A 13,952-nucleotide genomic window follows, 5' to 3' on the forward strand; every position below is an offset into this window, starting at 1 on the left:
CCCTGATCTGATTATATATGGATCAGTGCTGAGCCGATGTCACTCTGTCCTAGCCTGGAAAGATAAATGGCCACCATCCTCCAGTGCAATCAGCTGCACGGGCCATCAGGCACTGGGAAATGAGAGCAGACCTCTGCTTGCAGTGTGAAACAATCGAGGTCTRTCACTCATGCAAACCTACCAGGAATGGTCAAAACAAACATCAGTGATAGGACTGAAGCAAAACACSGAGCTGAGACTGTTTTCCACTGGAGTGATGCTTTCACAAGGGTCAGCTCTTACTGCCTTTCAGTGGAATCTCCTCGCACATATTGTTTCGCCAGTTCCAGTGAATTTGCTGGTGAAGCATCATCCATGAGGGATTGCCCACAGCTGGGGACGACAGGAAATGGTTTGACTGAGCCCATAGTGTATGTCAGCCATTGACAAAGGTTATCTCCAGAAGATGCAACTCATATGGGCAGCAGGCAATTTAGTTTCCCAAAAGCCAGTTCCAAGTTTCAGAATTCAATTAAATGCAGCTTTGGGCAGCTCTGTAGTACCAATGTCAGCTGCCCTGTTGGGAGAAATGTCCAGCTGCAGYCACCTCATCTGTTGCAGGCTGATGGACTAACCTGGTCTTTTTGTGTGCCAGGATGGCATTTTCGGATTTCCAAAGGCAGTTCAGCCGCCTGGAGATCTGCAGCTTGGCTCCTGACACACTGACAAACAGCGAGGTCGATAAATGGGACCTAACTGTGTTTCATGGACGGTGGAGACGGGGTTCAACTGCTGGGGATTGCCAGAACTACCAAGGTAAGGATCCAGCCAAATGGGCCTTTGGTGAAATCCCAAACAAAACATTCGAAAAGTAAGTGCTGGTGAACTGAACTGGAGGGGCTTTGGTGGGAGGGAAGAGCTTGGAGGTGCAATGGTTTCTGCAGGGTTTACACAGAAAGCAAAAGCCTGGGAGTTTAAATGAAAATCTAATTCACACTTATTTCCTCATGGGGGATTACCCACCCACCAMGTAGTAAATTTGTGGCTATATTCTTTTTTTTTTCTCCTCTGTCTGCTTTTCCTGCCTTACATGGCTTTTGCTGCTGCCTGCAGTAATCCTCTGAAGGGCTGGRTAGGCCAGGAAAGCGTCACAGTTCAGTGGCACTGTTATTTCCCATTCATTTTCAGGTTAGACCTCTGGAGAGGCTGTCTGGCATCAGGTCCTCCTGCAACAGTAACAGCCTCAGCCAAGGACATTTCCCAGAGATAAATGACTGCTGGAACCAACAACATCAGCTCCTCCCTCTTGGTCATTAGTCCTCAGGAAATGCCCTGGTGCTTTGATTTCCCATGGCTCCAATTGATACTCAGCATAGCTGTGAAAACATAAACCCATAAAACTCAATGRAAAGAACTGGAAAAACTCCAGGCAAAAGTCCTTCCGCAGAGATATTCTCTGTAGGTCAAGTGACAGCTGTTTTGGCTGCAATGACAGCAAAGTCTCCTCCTTTTTGTCTCCCACCAGGAATTCTTAGCAACATACTGGACCAATCCCCAGTTTAAAATTCAGCTGGATGAGCCAGACRATGACCATGAAGGGAGTTTGAAGGAGCCATGCTGTACCTTTGTGGCGGGCTTGATACAAAAGAACCGCAGGAGACACAAGAGAATGGGAGAAGGTCTGCTTAGTATTGGTTTTTCTGTCTATCAGATAAAGTTTGTTCCTGTTTTTAAAGGCTTTATTCCTTGTCCTGTTAAAATAGAAAAAAATTAGCAGCATGCTACATCTTGACATTCAGCAATACACTTCAATAAGAACTGGATTTTGCAAAGTGATTCAATTACTTCTCTCATTTCTTCCTGACCCCCATCACATGGGAAGACTCAGATAAATTGAGGCTCACTTTTTGTCCCACTTCAACAGGATGGCAGTGTAAATTATYGAGCCAGTAATTTAGCAACAGTCTCATTGAGAGTCTTCTCTTACAATGGGGGCAGGCTCCGGGTGCCTGGCAATTCCAGAGAAGCATTTCTGATTACAGCCTATCATTAGTCCTCAGCAGTCACTTTTTTTTTTTATTATTATTGTTTGTCCCTTGCATTTCAAACTTTTTTTGATCCATTGTCTGCCATATGCTACTGTTCTGGTTCAGTAAATTTGGGGCTTTGTTTTTCCTGTTTTTCCCAGCATTGCTAAAAATACAATGAAGGGGAAAACCTACAGTGTAACCTCTAATTTCTGTGGTGTGAGGGGAGAGAAGTAAACGTAAAAATGTAAAAAATTTCCAACCAGTATCATTACCAATATCATACATGGAGAAAAGCAATTAAATGTTGCATAGACTGCACTGGATGATGATCATTAGCCAGCACAGGTGGGAGCAGATGGGAATGGCTGACTTTTGCTAATAGATCTTGTGTGGGATGGCTGAAAACCAGGGAAAGTTTTCCCTAGTGTCCAAGTGACTGCATGCACACATGGCTCTCACTGAGCACGTTTCTGAGCTGCCTTYTCTGTGGTGCCAGGCACCCTCACCTATCAGCATCCCAAATTTGTGCATTATGGGTGTTTGTCTGCTCCCATCAGTGAATACAACACTAGAGAAACTTTTGTGCTTCACATCTGTTCTATCCCTTCTGTGTCTTCTGGAGTCTTACCCATAATAGTGTGGACTTAGAGAATCTTAGGTCACTAAAGTGTCTCTTAAGATGTAAATTTTTTGGCAAAATCTGGCTGCTAATTCATCTCAGTAGGCACCCAGCTATGCTCCCAGCTCCTTAGGTCACCACTGGGTTTACTTCATCGCAGCTGATGCTGGGGCTGGGGTTCTCCAGTTAGGACAGCAGAAATGATGACCTGAAGCAGCCTCTCTGCAGGAGGAGGTGGAAAGATCTGTGCTCAGTCTGTCCACCTGCCCTGCAGAGCTCCTGTTAGTCACGCAGCTGCCTGCTGACAGCAACGGTGTGTCCATCACCCAGCTCTCGGCTTCCAGCATGCTGCTTACAGAGAGCCACATCTGAGGTCTCAAGGGGCCACTCAGGCTCCAGAATCRTTGCATGGAGGATATTTTTAAGASCTCTTTTGGGACTTGAGAGGACACTCTCTTTGGCTCTCACTGGAATCTGTGCTCTCGAGACAGCTCATTGCTTTTGGAAAAGCCACCTTATATTTGGAGGTACAAGTTAACATAGTAATTTAATTAATTTAGGAAGGGCCAAATCTTGAAACCTGCTACTTCTTATAATTGCTTCACAACAACCACATCACCCCCAGGGTGACTTCACCATATTCAGTCGTAGTAGGACTTTCGGTCTCTGGTTTTGGTTAGCAAAGTGGGGCTAACTTCAACACTGTAATTCACAATGACATATCAGGGCAAAAAAACAATTAGATATTTTCCAGATTTTTCTTGATGAAGATTCAGTTTTTCCTTTGAAACAGCTCTAGGACAAGATAGAATTTCATGGGCATCTTATATACTATTATATGTGGTTGTAAATGAAAATTAAAGAAAAAAGCCTCTGAAGGAGGCTTTATCTGCTTTCCCCCCCCTTAGTAGTGAATGCAGGCAGCCCTTTAACATTGTCTCTTTCCCTTCCTTTCAGATTTCTCAGGAGGTATGTAGTCTCTGCCCCTCCAGATGGGCACCTCCTCTTGCACTGGAGAATTTAGCTACCAGGAAGATTTATTCCTTGCTAATGATATCTCTTCTGGAGAGCTCTGTTCTTGGATCCCTGGACCAATATCTCCAGTTCTGAATAACCATTTTCAAGGGACTGAGGCACAAGGATTTATTACAAATGTCTAACTCCCAGTCTTGACCTCATTTATACTTGTTGAAACTTGGCTTCCACTAAGTTTGTACAACTGAGGTCAGAATTTGGCTGTTTAATTCAGGTGAAGGCAGAACAGGATCTCTGCACTCTAAAAGTGAGAAAATGTAGCTAATATTGTCTAGAAGAAATGCCAAGCTCTGCAGACCCATTCCTTTCACAGTTCTGAGCTGGGGCTCCTGGTAATGAACAAGCTCCACTCAGYGTTCCCTAATCCCCCCAGATGTCAATACTGAGGCAAAGACTTTTCATTGCTGAAGAAAGAGACCCCAGGGGTGTCTGGCAGTAGGAATAGCCTAGACTCATTACTGAGGTCCAGCAGCCTGTGCTGCCARTTTTTTCCTTGGCTTTTCAGCCCTTTTCCTCTCTCAGTAAATGAATGTGTGGCCATGTAGCAATTAACTGTGTTMTTTTAGCAGCCTTGCAAATGCAAAGGGAAAATGAACTTTATGTATTGGAGAAGATATAGATCTGTCCTCTTAATCTTTGCAGTTCCACTTAGCTTAATRGTGAGTGAGGGGAAAGGATAGGGCTGTTCAATAAATACCAAATTCAGTCTTGTCTCAGAACAAAAGAGGAAAAACAAACACATTTTTYCATTGCTTGCAACAGAAAAACAATCATTATACAATGTTTGATAAGATCTTTGTGTGCTCTGGTCTTAGACAGACAGAAACCTTATCCCTAAGCAATGCTTCCCATCCTGCATCAGCCACACAGCACTTTTTGTGTGTCACTGAATCACACTTTTTGAAAGACATCTTTGTGATGCAAAAGTCATGAATAGTAGTTTTATAGCAGGGATGTTGTTCTTACACTACTGTTCCTTCTTGTGTCAGTGTTTTATGAACTGTACGATGTTTAATTTCCTAAAGAGTGTATTGGTATTAGGGAAAAATTAAGTAATGTTTTCCACCAAATCCAAATGAATATCCTTAGTATTGCTAATAGAAGTTGGGTAAATCACCTAATGTGGCCCCAAAATTCTCACCCTTGTGACTGCTACTTTGTCCTGCTTACTGTTCCTTTCTGTCTCTTTAAAGAAATCAGAGGCTACAAATCYTATGCAATTAGGAGTTTTTGCTGAGAAACAGGTAAATCACAGTGAGTAGCTTCCCTGAAAGCCTCCCTGCTGCTGGGGAGGCACACACAGGCAAAGGTCAGATCTGGCACCCACACCCTGTGCTTGATATTTTGCCTTTACCTGCAAAACAGGGCCATTTCCACAAAGCATTTGCTTCCACAGCAATGAGTGGATTTGAAGTATGATGGGGAGGAAGGTGGTTTTAAAAACAGTTGTATCAATAGCAGCCATTGGATGGAAAAAGAAGGAGTCTGGATGGAAGAGGAGAACAACAAGTCTGAATTTCCCATGGGAAATATCTTCAAAGAGTTGAAGAGCTGGGGCAGGCAGAGGTGGGATGGAGAGCATGGGAAGCAGGAAACATGGGGGCTTGTTCTGTGGTTCTGTGCATTCATTAACACCTTCTTGTCAAACAGCTTCTTTTTTTTTTATTTTTTTTTTTTTNTTCCTTAGGATGATGGGTGATGAGGTGTCTGCAAATCCATCTGAGGTCAGATGCCCTAACTGAGTGGAGTTTTCCTTCATAATGTTGGAGTAAAATAAGGGTAAGACTTTTTATCCTCACCTGAGCTGGGATGASAGAATAATTGTGTGCTCAGGAGAAATATTTTTTGTTTGTGGGGATTTTTTACATATACCCATGTCTTAGTTTCACATTCATTTTCATGTACCTGGGCCACGTGGCACAGAAACTTCACCCTTGTGGACTGAGCTGGAAGACATTTGATTGTSCTTCCCTCCAGCATAGGCAGGAGAAGGTGGAGCAGGCACATTTCCATAGAAAAAAATAGTCTTCTTAAAGCTGGGAGGAGCTGCAAAAAATTCCAAGGAACTGCTTAATTTTTTCTGGCCAAGTGCAGCAACATTATCACTGTGGCTCTTTTGTAAAATTATCTTGATAACAGAAGAAAACTTTCTCATCAGCCTTAGGAAGTATTTGCTCTCAAACTAAGCCAGCCCCTGGCTGGTGGTGACTTCAGCAGTGCCTCTGTTTTGCTGCTGCTGCAGAGCAAGTGCTCATTTCCTGTTGCTGTAAATAAGCCCCTGTAAAGCATCTTTGCAATACCCACTGCTCGCTTTCCAGAACTGCCTTGTTAACCACTCTTTTGGAGATCACTTTCCTCTAGCCTCATGTCGATAACAAAGATATAGATGATGAGTTCAAGACTCTGTTCCAAAAGCTCTCTGGAGAGGTAAGTGGATTAAAGTGAACAAAAAAGACCGAGACCTCTCTGTTATGATTATACAAATATTTGACTTGCCGATTCCTTTTACTGTCTGTTCAAAAAACCAAGTATKTCTCCCTTTTTATTAACTCACAGCTTCAGTTCAATTTATTGTACAATAGAGAAGATTTTCTRCATTGTTCCTCTTATTGGTGAAAAATGTGATTTTTTTTTTTTCCCCTTGGTAATGCCGGGCACCGAATAACTTTGAAAATAGGGATGATAGGAGTGAGGACTGTGAAAATATTATCCCAGGGTGAAATAAATTACCTGTGGAGTTATCGTATAATTCTGACAATTGCTTGGCTGGCCAATTCCTTCCTTTTTTGTTTAGCCCCAGGAAAACTGGGGCTGGAAACAAAACATTGGAAAACTGTTGGCTGGACTTTTTCTCTACTTAATGTATTTGAAAAATAGTACCTACAAAGCCCCGCTGYGTTAGCCTGTGGCTGTCACATCAAATTTCATTTTAATGGACAGGTGGAYGCTGCTATGGGAGAGGGAAAAAATCTTTTTAGTAAGGAAAACCTTTCTGAGTTTTGAGASGGCAATTTTAGGATTGTTTGGTTGTAGTTTCCATAAGCCTTGAAAAYCTCAAAAGTTTTCCTGAATGTTTTTATTCAGTCAAACCTTTTTAAAAGTTGCCATTTACTGGGTCATGTCACCATAGCACCTAAAAACTCCCTTATTTCCCACCTAAATGTCTAGGAAATTTGGTTGCTTTTGAAGTTCTTCTCCCTAGGATATCTGAGGGTAAATATGAAGGGTTAGAAAAAAATTGACAGTTTACATGCCTTAGATATAGAAGGGAAATAGTGTCTGGATGTCTAGCAGCGAGTGAAAATAGCTTGTTTCAAATAATTTTTGTGTTAACCCCTAAAATATGTTTTGTTTTCTGTCCAGGACTGTGAGGTGACTGCGACTGAACTTCAAAGGATCCTAAACCRGGTTTTGGTGAAGAATAAGTGACGTTATGTACTTCCCATTGGATGGAGCTGAGAATGGGATCTGTGCTAATAAAACCCAACTCTGCCAGCTAAGGCTGATGAAAAAATGAGTTTGTGTCTGGTCCCAGCTGAGTTTCTCCTGGCTTGTTCAACCTCTATATATGGCTGGGGTGGAAATACTACCTGGTGTTTCCCTTTCAAATGCTGCCAGCAGATGTTCTGCAGAGGCACAATGTTCCCTGTGCTTTTCTAGGAGGATGACCATGGGTAATGTTATGATGCTGCTGCATGACTTCTGTGGACGCATAGAGGCTTATCACCACCGAAACCAGCAACATCCCCTCCTGCTGTGGAAAAAAAAAAACCCACCATGTTAACCAAATAGGGGAATAAATGGCAGAGCATTTACCTTGCTACTGAGATTTTAAGGTGGCTGACACTTCCAACATTGTCTGCAGAAAAATATTTGTCTTAAAGTATTTCTGACTTGGATTTTTATATTTTCTTTTTGTACAGGAAAGGATGTTAAAAGTGATGGATTCAACATCAACACTTGCAGCGAGATRATCAGCCTTTTAGATGTATCCTTTGAATGTAATTTCATCACCTTTAAAGATTCTGGGAACTTTCAGCAAAACTTCCTGACAAGCTGGACTAAGTTTACAGTTCAATGGACCAGGCACATGGCTTGGGGTAAAAAATTCAGCCAAGCATCTCTATCAGTTCAGGGTGGCAGAAACCTGAACCATTTAATCATCAACTGCTTCTCTCACCTGCACTGCATCTGTCATTGCTTAAACTTTTTCCTAAATGTAGGGGAGAAGCAGGGCTCTTCTGCCTGGCTGCACCTGTGCAGCTCCAGGTGCACTCTCAGCGTGCCTGGCAGGATGCAGGCTTACAGCACATCCTCAGCTGCTGCCTCTGAGCTGGGTCCTGCTTGCAGAGCACTGAGCTCACAGCAGCAGACAGACAGGCTGAGCCTGTTCCCAGGGAGAAGCTGCAAGCACAGGCTGTGTCCCCTCCCTTCTGCACAGCAGGGAGGACACTTGGGAGCTAATAAGGTTTGAGTAGCCAAGGGAAAGAGAGGTCAACACCTCTGCCCAGGTTTGAGAGCCAAGGGAAAAGCAGAGGTCAATACCTCCACCCAGTGATCCTTTGCACTGGGAGGGCCAAGAGCTGTGCTGCCAGGGTCTCACTGGTGTTGGTGTTGTGACATTGTCATACTGATGCCAGCAGCGATTCACTGTGGATCTTGTGGATAGCTGGCTGTCAAGAGAAGTGGTGCCATTGCCCTACACTCCACAGGCTCCYAAGCCTAATGGAATAATTCAGTAGGCACAGTGTCAGGTTATCCAAATCTGCATGATTTTCCATCAGAAGGGATGTTCAGGCCCTGGAGGACAYGGGAGAATACTCTGTAGACTGCTACTGACTCTCTCTTCACTTGCAGTTCCTGCCTCTGCTTTCTAACAACAGCCTGCTGCAAGGCCAGACCCCTTTTTTCCCTAAGGACTGTAATCTGCTGCTAAGTGTACAAAATGTGAGTGGTTTTAATCATGCTTACATATTTAGCAATCCCATATATCATTCCTTGAGWGTGAAGATAGCCTAGAAATTCTTGGCATGCCTTTAGCCAAGCAAATGCAAAGCTGTGGGCATGTCAGTGGGAGATGGAGATGCATTACAAATGAGAACTAAACTGGCATGAAGATGATGCTGTGATGGGTGATTTGTTTTTATCARAACTGATTGCTCTCCAGTTTCGTTCAGGATGAAGGAATCCTGATTTTTGAACCGTGCCTTAACATGGCCCAGACGGATGGGACCAGCACTTTGGGACTTGTAGAATTCAAGACACTTTGGATGAAGATTCAGAAGTATTTGGTAACATAACATTTCTGGCTGTCTCCCCTTCCCTCCCCTCTCAGCTCCCAAGTGCAAATCCAAAACCGAGACAGAGTTAAACCCTCACAGGCAGATATGCTTGGAAGCTTTCCTTCTCATGGCTGGAGTTTGTTCCAGGGCTCTGAAACACCTTTCACTCAACAGGGCAAAAGCAAATCCTCTTTCACCTTGGCCCCAGCACTCTCTATAATTTGCAATACCTTATGGAAAGACAGATTAACTTTCTTTGATTATTGGCAAAGACAGCTCTCTCTGCTGCCTGCTCTATTAAAGCTCATATGAACAYATCTCGGCTGTTGCAATATGTTGCATTGCTGGCTGAGCATAAGCAAACACAAGAAACATATTTTTAGGACCTTCAAAAACCTGGCTTTGTGTTTTTGAAATCTTGCAGAAGAGCYGAWTTTTTTTTCTGGCAGCCGATTTAACAYCCYGAGAAGTTGGCCCAGAATCAAACASTCMARAAGAAGGTCAGATTTGGACCTTCWGGCTGTGACCACAGCCCTTTTAGGCAAGACTTCTGCCCCAATACTTGATCTTGYTCAGCACARAGCATCTCTCCTGGRGTTTCATGRAGAACTGTTGGGTTCTGAAGGTCCAGCTCTGTCCTAAGTCTTGTCAGAAAAGCAAGCCCTGAGACCCAAATCCAGTATTAGCTGTAGGTCTGGGTGGCTTCTAAATTTGAATAATGAGTCTGCTGTCAGTAGGAAGCATCTGTCAGCTTGTCTGAAACGTTAAGCATGGTGGACTGGGTCTGTTGCAGTGTTTGCCAAATGATAGGATATTTTCCTCAATGGCCTGTCTGCCACCATGTGATATGAAGGCAGGCAAGCTGCCTGCCCATGGGAATGTRTTTCCCACTCTGCCTGGCTTGCCAGTAGCTGCTTGAAATGTTTCCCTTGCTCATTAATGTTTCAAAGGGTAGGAACTCGTGCTGGTAGGGGCAGTCCCTGTCCCAGCCATCAGTGGGCACAGCAGTGACAGTGTGAACGTGGCAGAGGTAGGAATGATTGTCCTGGCACTGATTACTRTGTGAGCAGGGAGGGTGGCAGGGCGTGGGCTGCAGAGTGTGCCAGCAAACCAAGGTTAAACCCTGAAGGAGCCCTCTGAGTAGCTCAKTCTGGCTTCTAGCCCTGATGAGAACGGTGTTGCCGTGTTCCCACGGCTGCTGTGGCCCAGCTGCGCTAGCCCAGCTGCCTCCCTGTGCCCACCCCACAGCATTGTTGCAGGGGCACACACTGAAGTGCCCTCTCCATTGTCTCCCCGCCTCAGCCACAGGCAATCTGTAAGAAAGTGGACAGCGACTTCTCCGGCATCATGGACTGCCACGGGATGTGGAATGCCCTCAGAGAGGCAGGTGAGTGTGCTGCACGGGAGCACCATCGCACTACCCATCATGGGGAGAACAGTGAAGCATTTTAATGGCTTTTCTTCCCTCCTGTCACCTAGATTACAGCATTGCCAGTGCCATTCTCCCTTCCTGACTGTCACACACTGCTGCCTCTTTTGCTGTCAAATCAAACCCCATCCTCTGTTCTGTGTTATGAACCACTGGTGCTTTTGTCCATGCTGTGGCCGTTGCTTATCCATCTGATTATTGCTCTATTTTTGTCCTCATTATTTCCTAATCTAATTGTCCTCTTTCAGAGCTATGCCCAAACCCTCTTTWTCCTTCATTTCCCTCACCACCTTTCTCTCCTCTAGAGAAGGTGCAAGCCTGATTAAGGCATGCCCCAACGATGTTCTCTCTGATGTGATCACTTTTGGAGCAGAGCTTGCCAGCTAAGGGCCATCTAGAGAAGCTCTGTGTTTTTGATTTGTCTTGTGCTCAGTGGATTTTATGTGAATGATCCAGAGACAGAAATAGCATGAATATGGGCCTGAATAGAGCCCAATGTGTTATGTGAGCAATTGGCTCTGCTGCAATCACTGCTATTCAGCTGCAGTGCCAAGACTCACTAATTAGGGGTTTATCTGGGGAACATAGGGCTGGTTCTGCTGTGAAACAATGTGAAATACGCACTCTGACAAAATGCTGGGGGAGAACCCTATGCCTGTCTTCACCCAGCTCAATGGGCTTGGGAGAGGACTCACAGAGGTGGGTRTGGGAGTCCAACATACCTTCTGTGAGGAACAGTCCTGTCCTTCAGCCTGCAGCTGCAGCAGTCCATGGGTAAATCACACCCCAGCATGTTCCCCTGCTGTGTCAGTGACTCCTGTGCTCTYCTTGCCCTCAGGTTTCAGGCTCCACAATGAGGTGCAGCACAGCATTGTCACGCACTACGCCTGCAGCACCAGGCTGACCATGGACTTTGATGGCTTTGTGGCTTGAATGATCCACCTGGAGACCCTGTTCAATGAGTGCCCAGGGGCGATTCCTGAGAGCTTTGGGGTGTCCTTAGGTGTCTTTTAGCTGCGAGCATAGCAAATTGAATGGAAAGGTCAGGGTGCCAGCAAATATGYGTCTGTTGGAGAAATCAGCAGAGAAATAGCTAAAGCCTTTCTGTCTGAATGACCATGGGGAGTTGGGGATATGTTTCCATAACACACCATTCTCTTGTGTTTCACCATAAGTCATCAGCAACTCATGGTCAGTGCTCTGGCCTCACATTGTCCCAGCTCCGACAAATGGGACCATTTATCACTCCCAGTCCTGCTCCGACCTGATTTACAGGTTTGTCCCCAGACCATGCCAGATGCCACAGCATCAGATTTTATAGTTGTCCTGCTGCCAATTCCCATTTCACTGCTGTAGATCTATTCCGCCCCATGAAGCAGCTCTAGAAATTATTTGTAAGAAGAAAGAAGAACAGCTATAATGTTATCTTACAGAACCAGTCTAAATTTCCAGTAGATCATGGCAAAAAGCCAGACCATTACATTTTGTCAGACAGCGATTCTCTACATGCCAAACTCTGTGGTTTATATCCAGTTTTTTTTCCCCACTCTTCTACATTTCMGAAGTGTTCCATCTCCTGGACAAAGACAAGATTGGAGACATCCAGATYTCTCTGCCTGAGGTAAGGCTGGTCAGATTAAAATACCAACTGATCAAACTGCAGCAGTTGACTACACTTAAATTTAGCAGTGGACTACACATTTATTTAAAATCACTATTATAACTGATTTAATCATTATTATAAGAGAAACATGGTAGTGATTCAAAGGGCAGGTTTGTTTATGTGAAAATGTTCTTCAGCCCAGAAGGCCTGTCTGAATTAGCAGAATGAACTTTTACCTTTATATGAGCAAAAAAGTAAAGATACCTTCCAAACTCCTGAGGCTGACTGAGAAGATGCTTACACAGTGCATTTCACTATCTCTTTTTAGAGGGCAGTGGTCAATTCATTAGAAAACACACAGCAGGGARCTCTTCTTGTCTGGCAGAGAACATACTGATCAACCTGCCAGAATTAGAAGAAACCTTTTAAGTTGCCAGGTCTTTTTTTCCCCACATTGTTTTTAATGCAAATTTTTCCCGTTGAAGCTGCTGTAAAAGCAATCAGCTTGAGCCTTCCATTTGCAGAATACAAATATATCTCAGGAAACAGCTGGAAGGAGCCCCAAGAGGTCCATCCAATTAGTCCTCTCAGCTGAAAACTGGCTTGAAGGGAGGAGGATGGCTAGGAAGCCCTGTGACCCTCAGTCGCAGTTAGTTAAATCTAGCTGAAATTCTACATTGCCTCCTCCTACCTTTGAGTTTTTCAAGGTTGAAAGTTGAAGTTTTCTCCAGCTTGCCCTGTACAACTCATCTTCCTTTGGAAGAGAMCCCACTTGCAATGTTTGAGGCTGATCCTGGCAATAGATTTCCCCGGAGTTCCAGAGCAGCTGGATCCTACACGTCCAAGAGATTAAAATGCATCTCCAGCCTTTCCTGGCTTGTTCTCCCAGAGCACGGCAGAGTGCCCCAGTGGCATCCTGTAGACCTTGCAGATGCCCTTACTCCTTGTTCTGTTTCTCCCACAGTGGCTGATGGTCAATCAATTCAGCAGAGACCTCTGAGGCTCTTCTGRGCATGAAACCTCTTGTTTGGCATCTCCTTGTTGTGAAAAACAGAAAGAGAAGCTTGTTTTYATTCCTGGCAAGTTACTTTAAGCCAATAAAAATGATCTCCTGTCAGTTATAAAAGAAATGCATTCTTAAACAAACAAATAAACAAACCCAAGACTGACCTCCTTTACTTTTCCTGCCTGAAGAGTATTGCTCTGTGTCATGCTGTAAGCTCATCAATTTTGACTTAGCACAGAAGGACCCAGGTGGCTTTGGTTTGACTTCTGACTGTGCAGCAAAGTTCAGCAGCATTCAAAATCCTGGAARGGATCCCCATTGCCTGCAACATCCAGCATATGTTTTACTCCATGCTCAAGAGTGGGCAAAATTTTTGTTGCTGCCCTGGCAGCCTCCCATCCAGACAATTGTGCACTTTGGCTGTGCCAAGTGTCTGCAGAAGCTGGGGGTGAGGAGCTCGGAGGCAGATGATGAGCTGCTGAGAGYGCAGAGGATTTGGGCACAGACACAGCCCCGAGGATGAACTGGGAATCAGGGAAATGTGACTCCTCCACAAGCCTCGGCTCAGTCCTCCAGGAGGAGGAGAGAGAATGGAAGGTCATGCAATTTTCTGCAGTTATTTCAGCTGAGATCTTCTCCTATGAATGCTTGTCCATATGCATGCCCAGAGATGGGATTTGGAGCTTTAGCTTAGTGAGTGACTGCAGCTCAGAAGCTCACACAGGCAAGGAACAAAAAATGCATGTGAAGGGTATCTAGGAGTCTGAGTATGCCAGGGATGTGCTAATGTGGACTGTGATTTAAAGAAGAAACTGAAGCTAACTAGTGTCAGGTGTCTTAAACTTTGCACTGGCTCACAGTGCTATRCTTTTCTAAGAACTTGTAAAACATTTGTGCTCCTAAAAAAAGCTCTCTATATTAAATATCACGGTATTATAAGGAGTAATATCATAACAATGCAGGCAAGGT

The 13,952-nt window shown here is 44.5% G+C and overlaps 1 protein-coding gene across 1 annotated transcript in view; it reads left to right on the forward strand.

Annotated features, from left to right (window-relative positions):
- Positions 1-13,085, forward strand: part of LOC130583042 (calpain-8-like) — a 28,710-nt gene extending 15,625 nt beyond the window's left edge. The window contains 14 exon segments of the mRNA XM_057382105.1: positions 635-795; positions 1,515-1,695; positions 2,168-2,204; positions 3,586-3,597; positions 4,857-4,921; positions 5,351-5,387; positions 6,025-6,090; positions 7,027-7,093; positions 7,587-7,651; positions 8,886-8,954; positions 10,254-10,332; positions 11,213-11,332; positions 11,937-11,995; positions 12,942-13,085. Of these exon segments, the coding sequence (XP_057238088.1) occupies positions 635-795; positions 1,515-1,695; positions 2,168-2,204; positions 3,586-3,597; positions 4,857-4,921; positions 5,351-5,387; positions 6,025-6,090; positions 7,027-7,093; positions 7,587-7,651; positions 8,886-8,954; positions 10,254-10,332; positions 11,213-11,332; positions 11,937-11,995; positions 12,942-12,977 (1,054 nt within the window). The 3' untranslated portion in view covers positions 12,978-13,085.
- Positions 13,086-13,952: the final 867 nt, after the last annotated feature.

The sequence above is a fragment of the Malurus melanocephalus genome, unplaced genomic scaffold (genome assembly GCF_030028575.1).
Source record: "Malurus melanocephalus ecotype Western Australia unplaced genomic scaffold, MMel_1.1 scaffold_549, whole genome shotgun sequence".
NCBI classification, from domain to species: Eukaryota; Metazoa; Chordata; class Aves; order Passeriformes; family Maluridae; genus Malurus; species Malurus melanocephalus.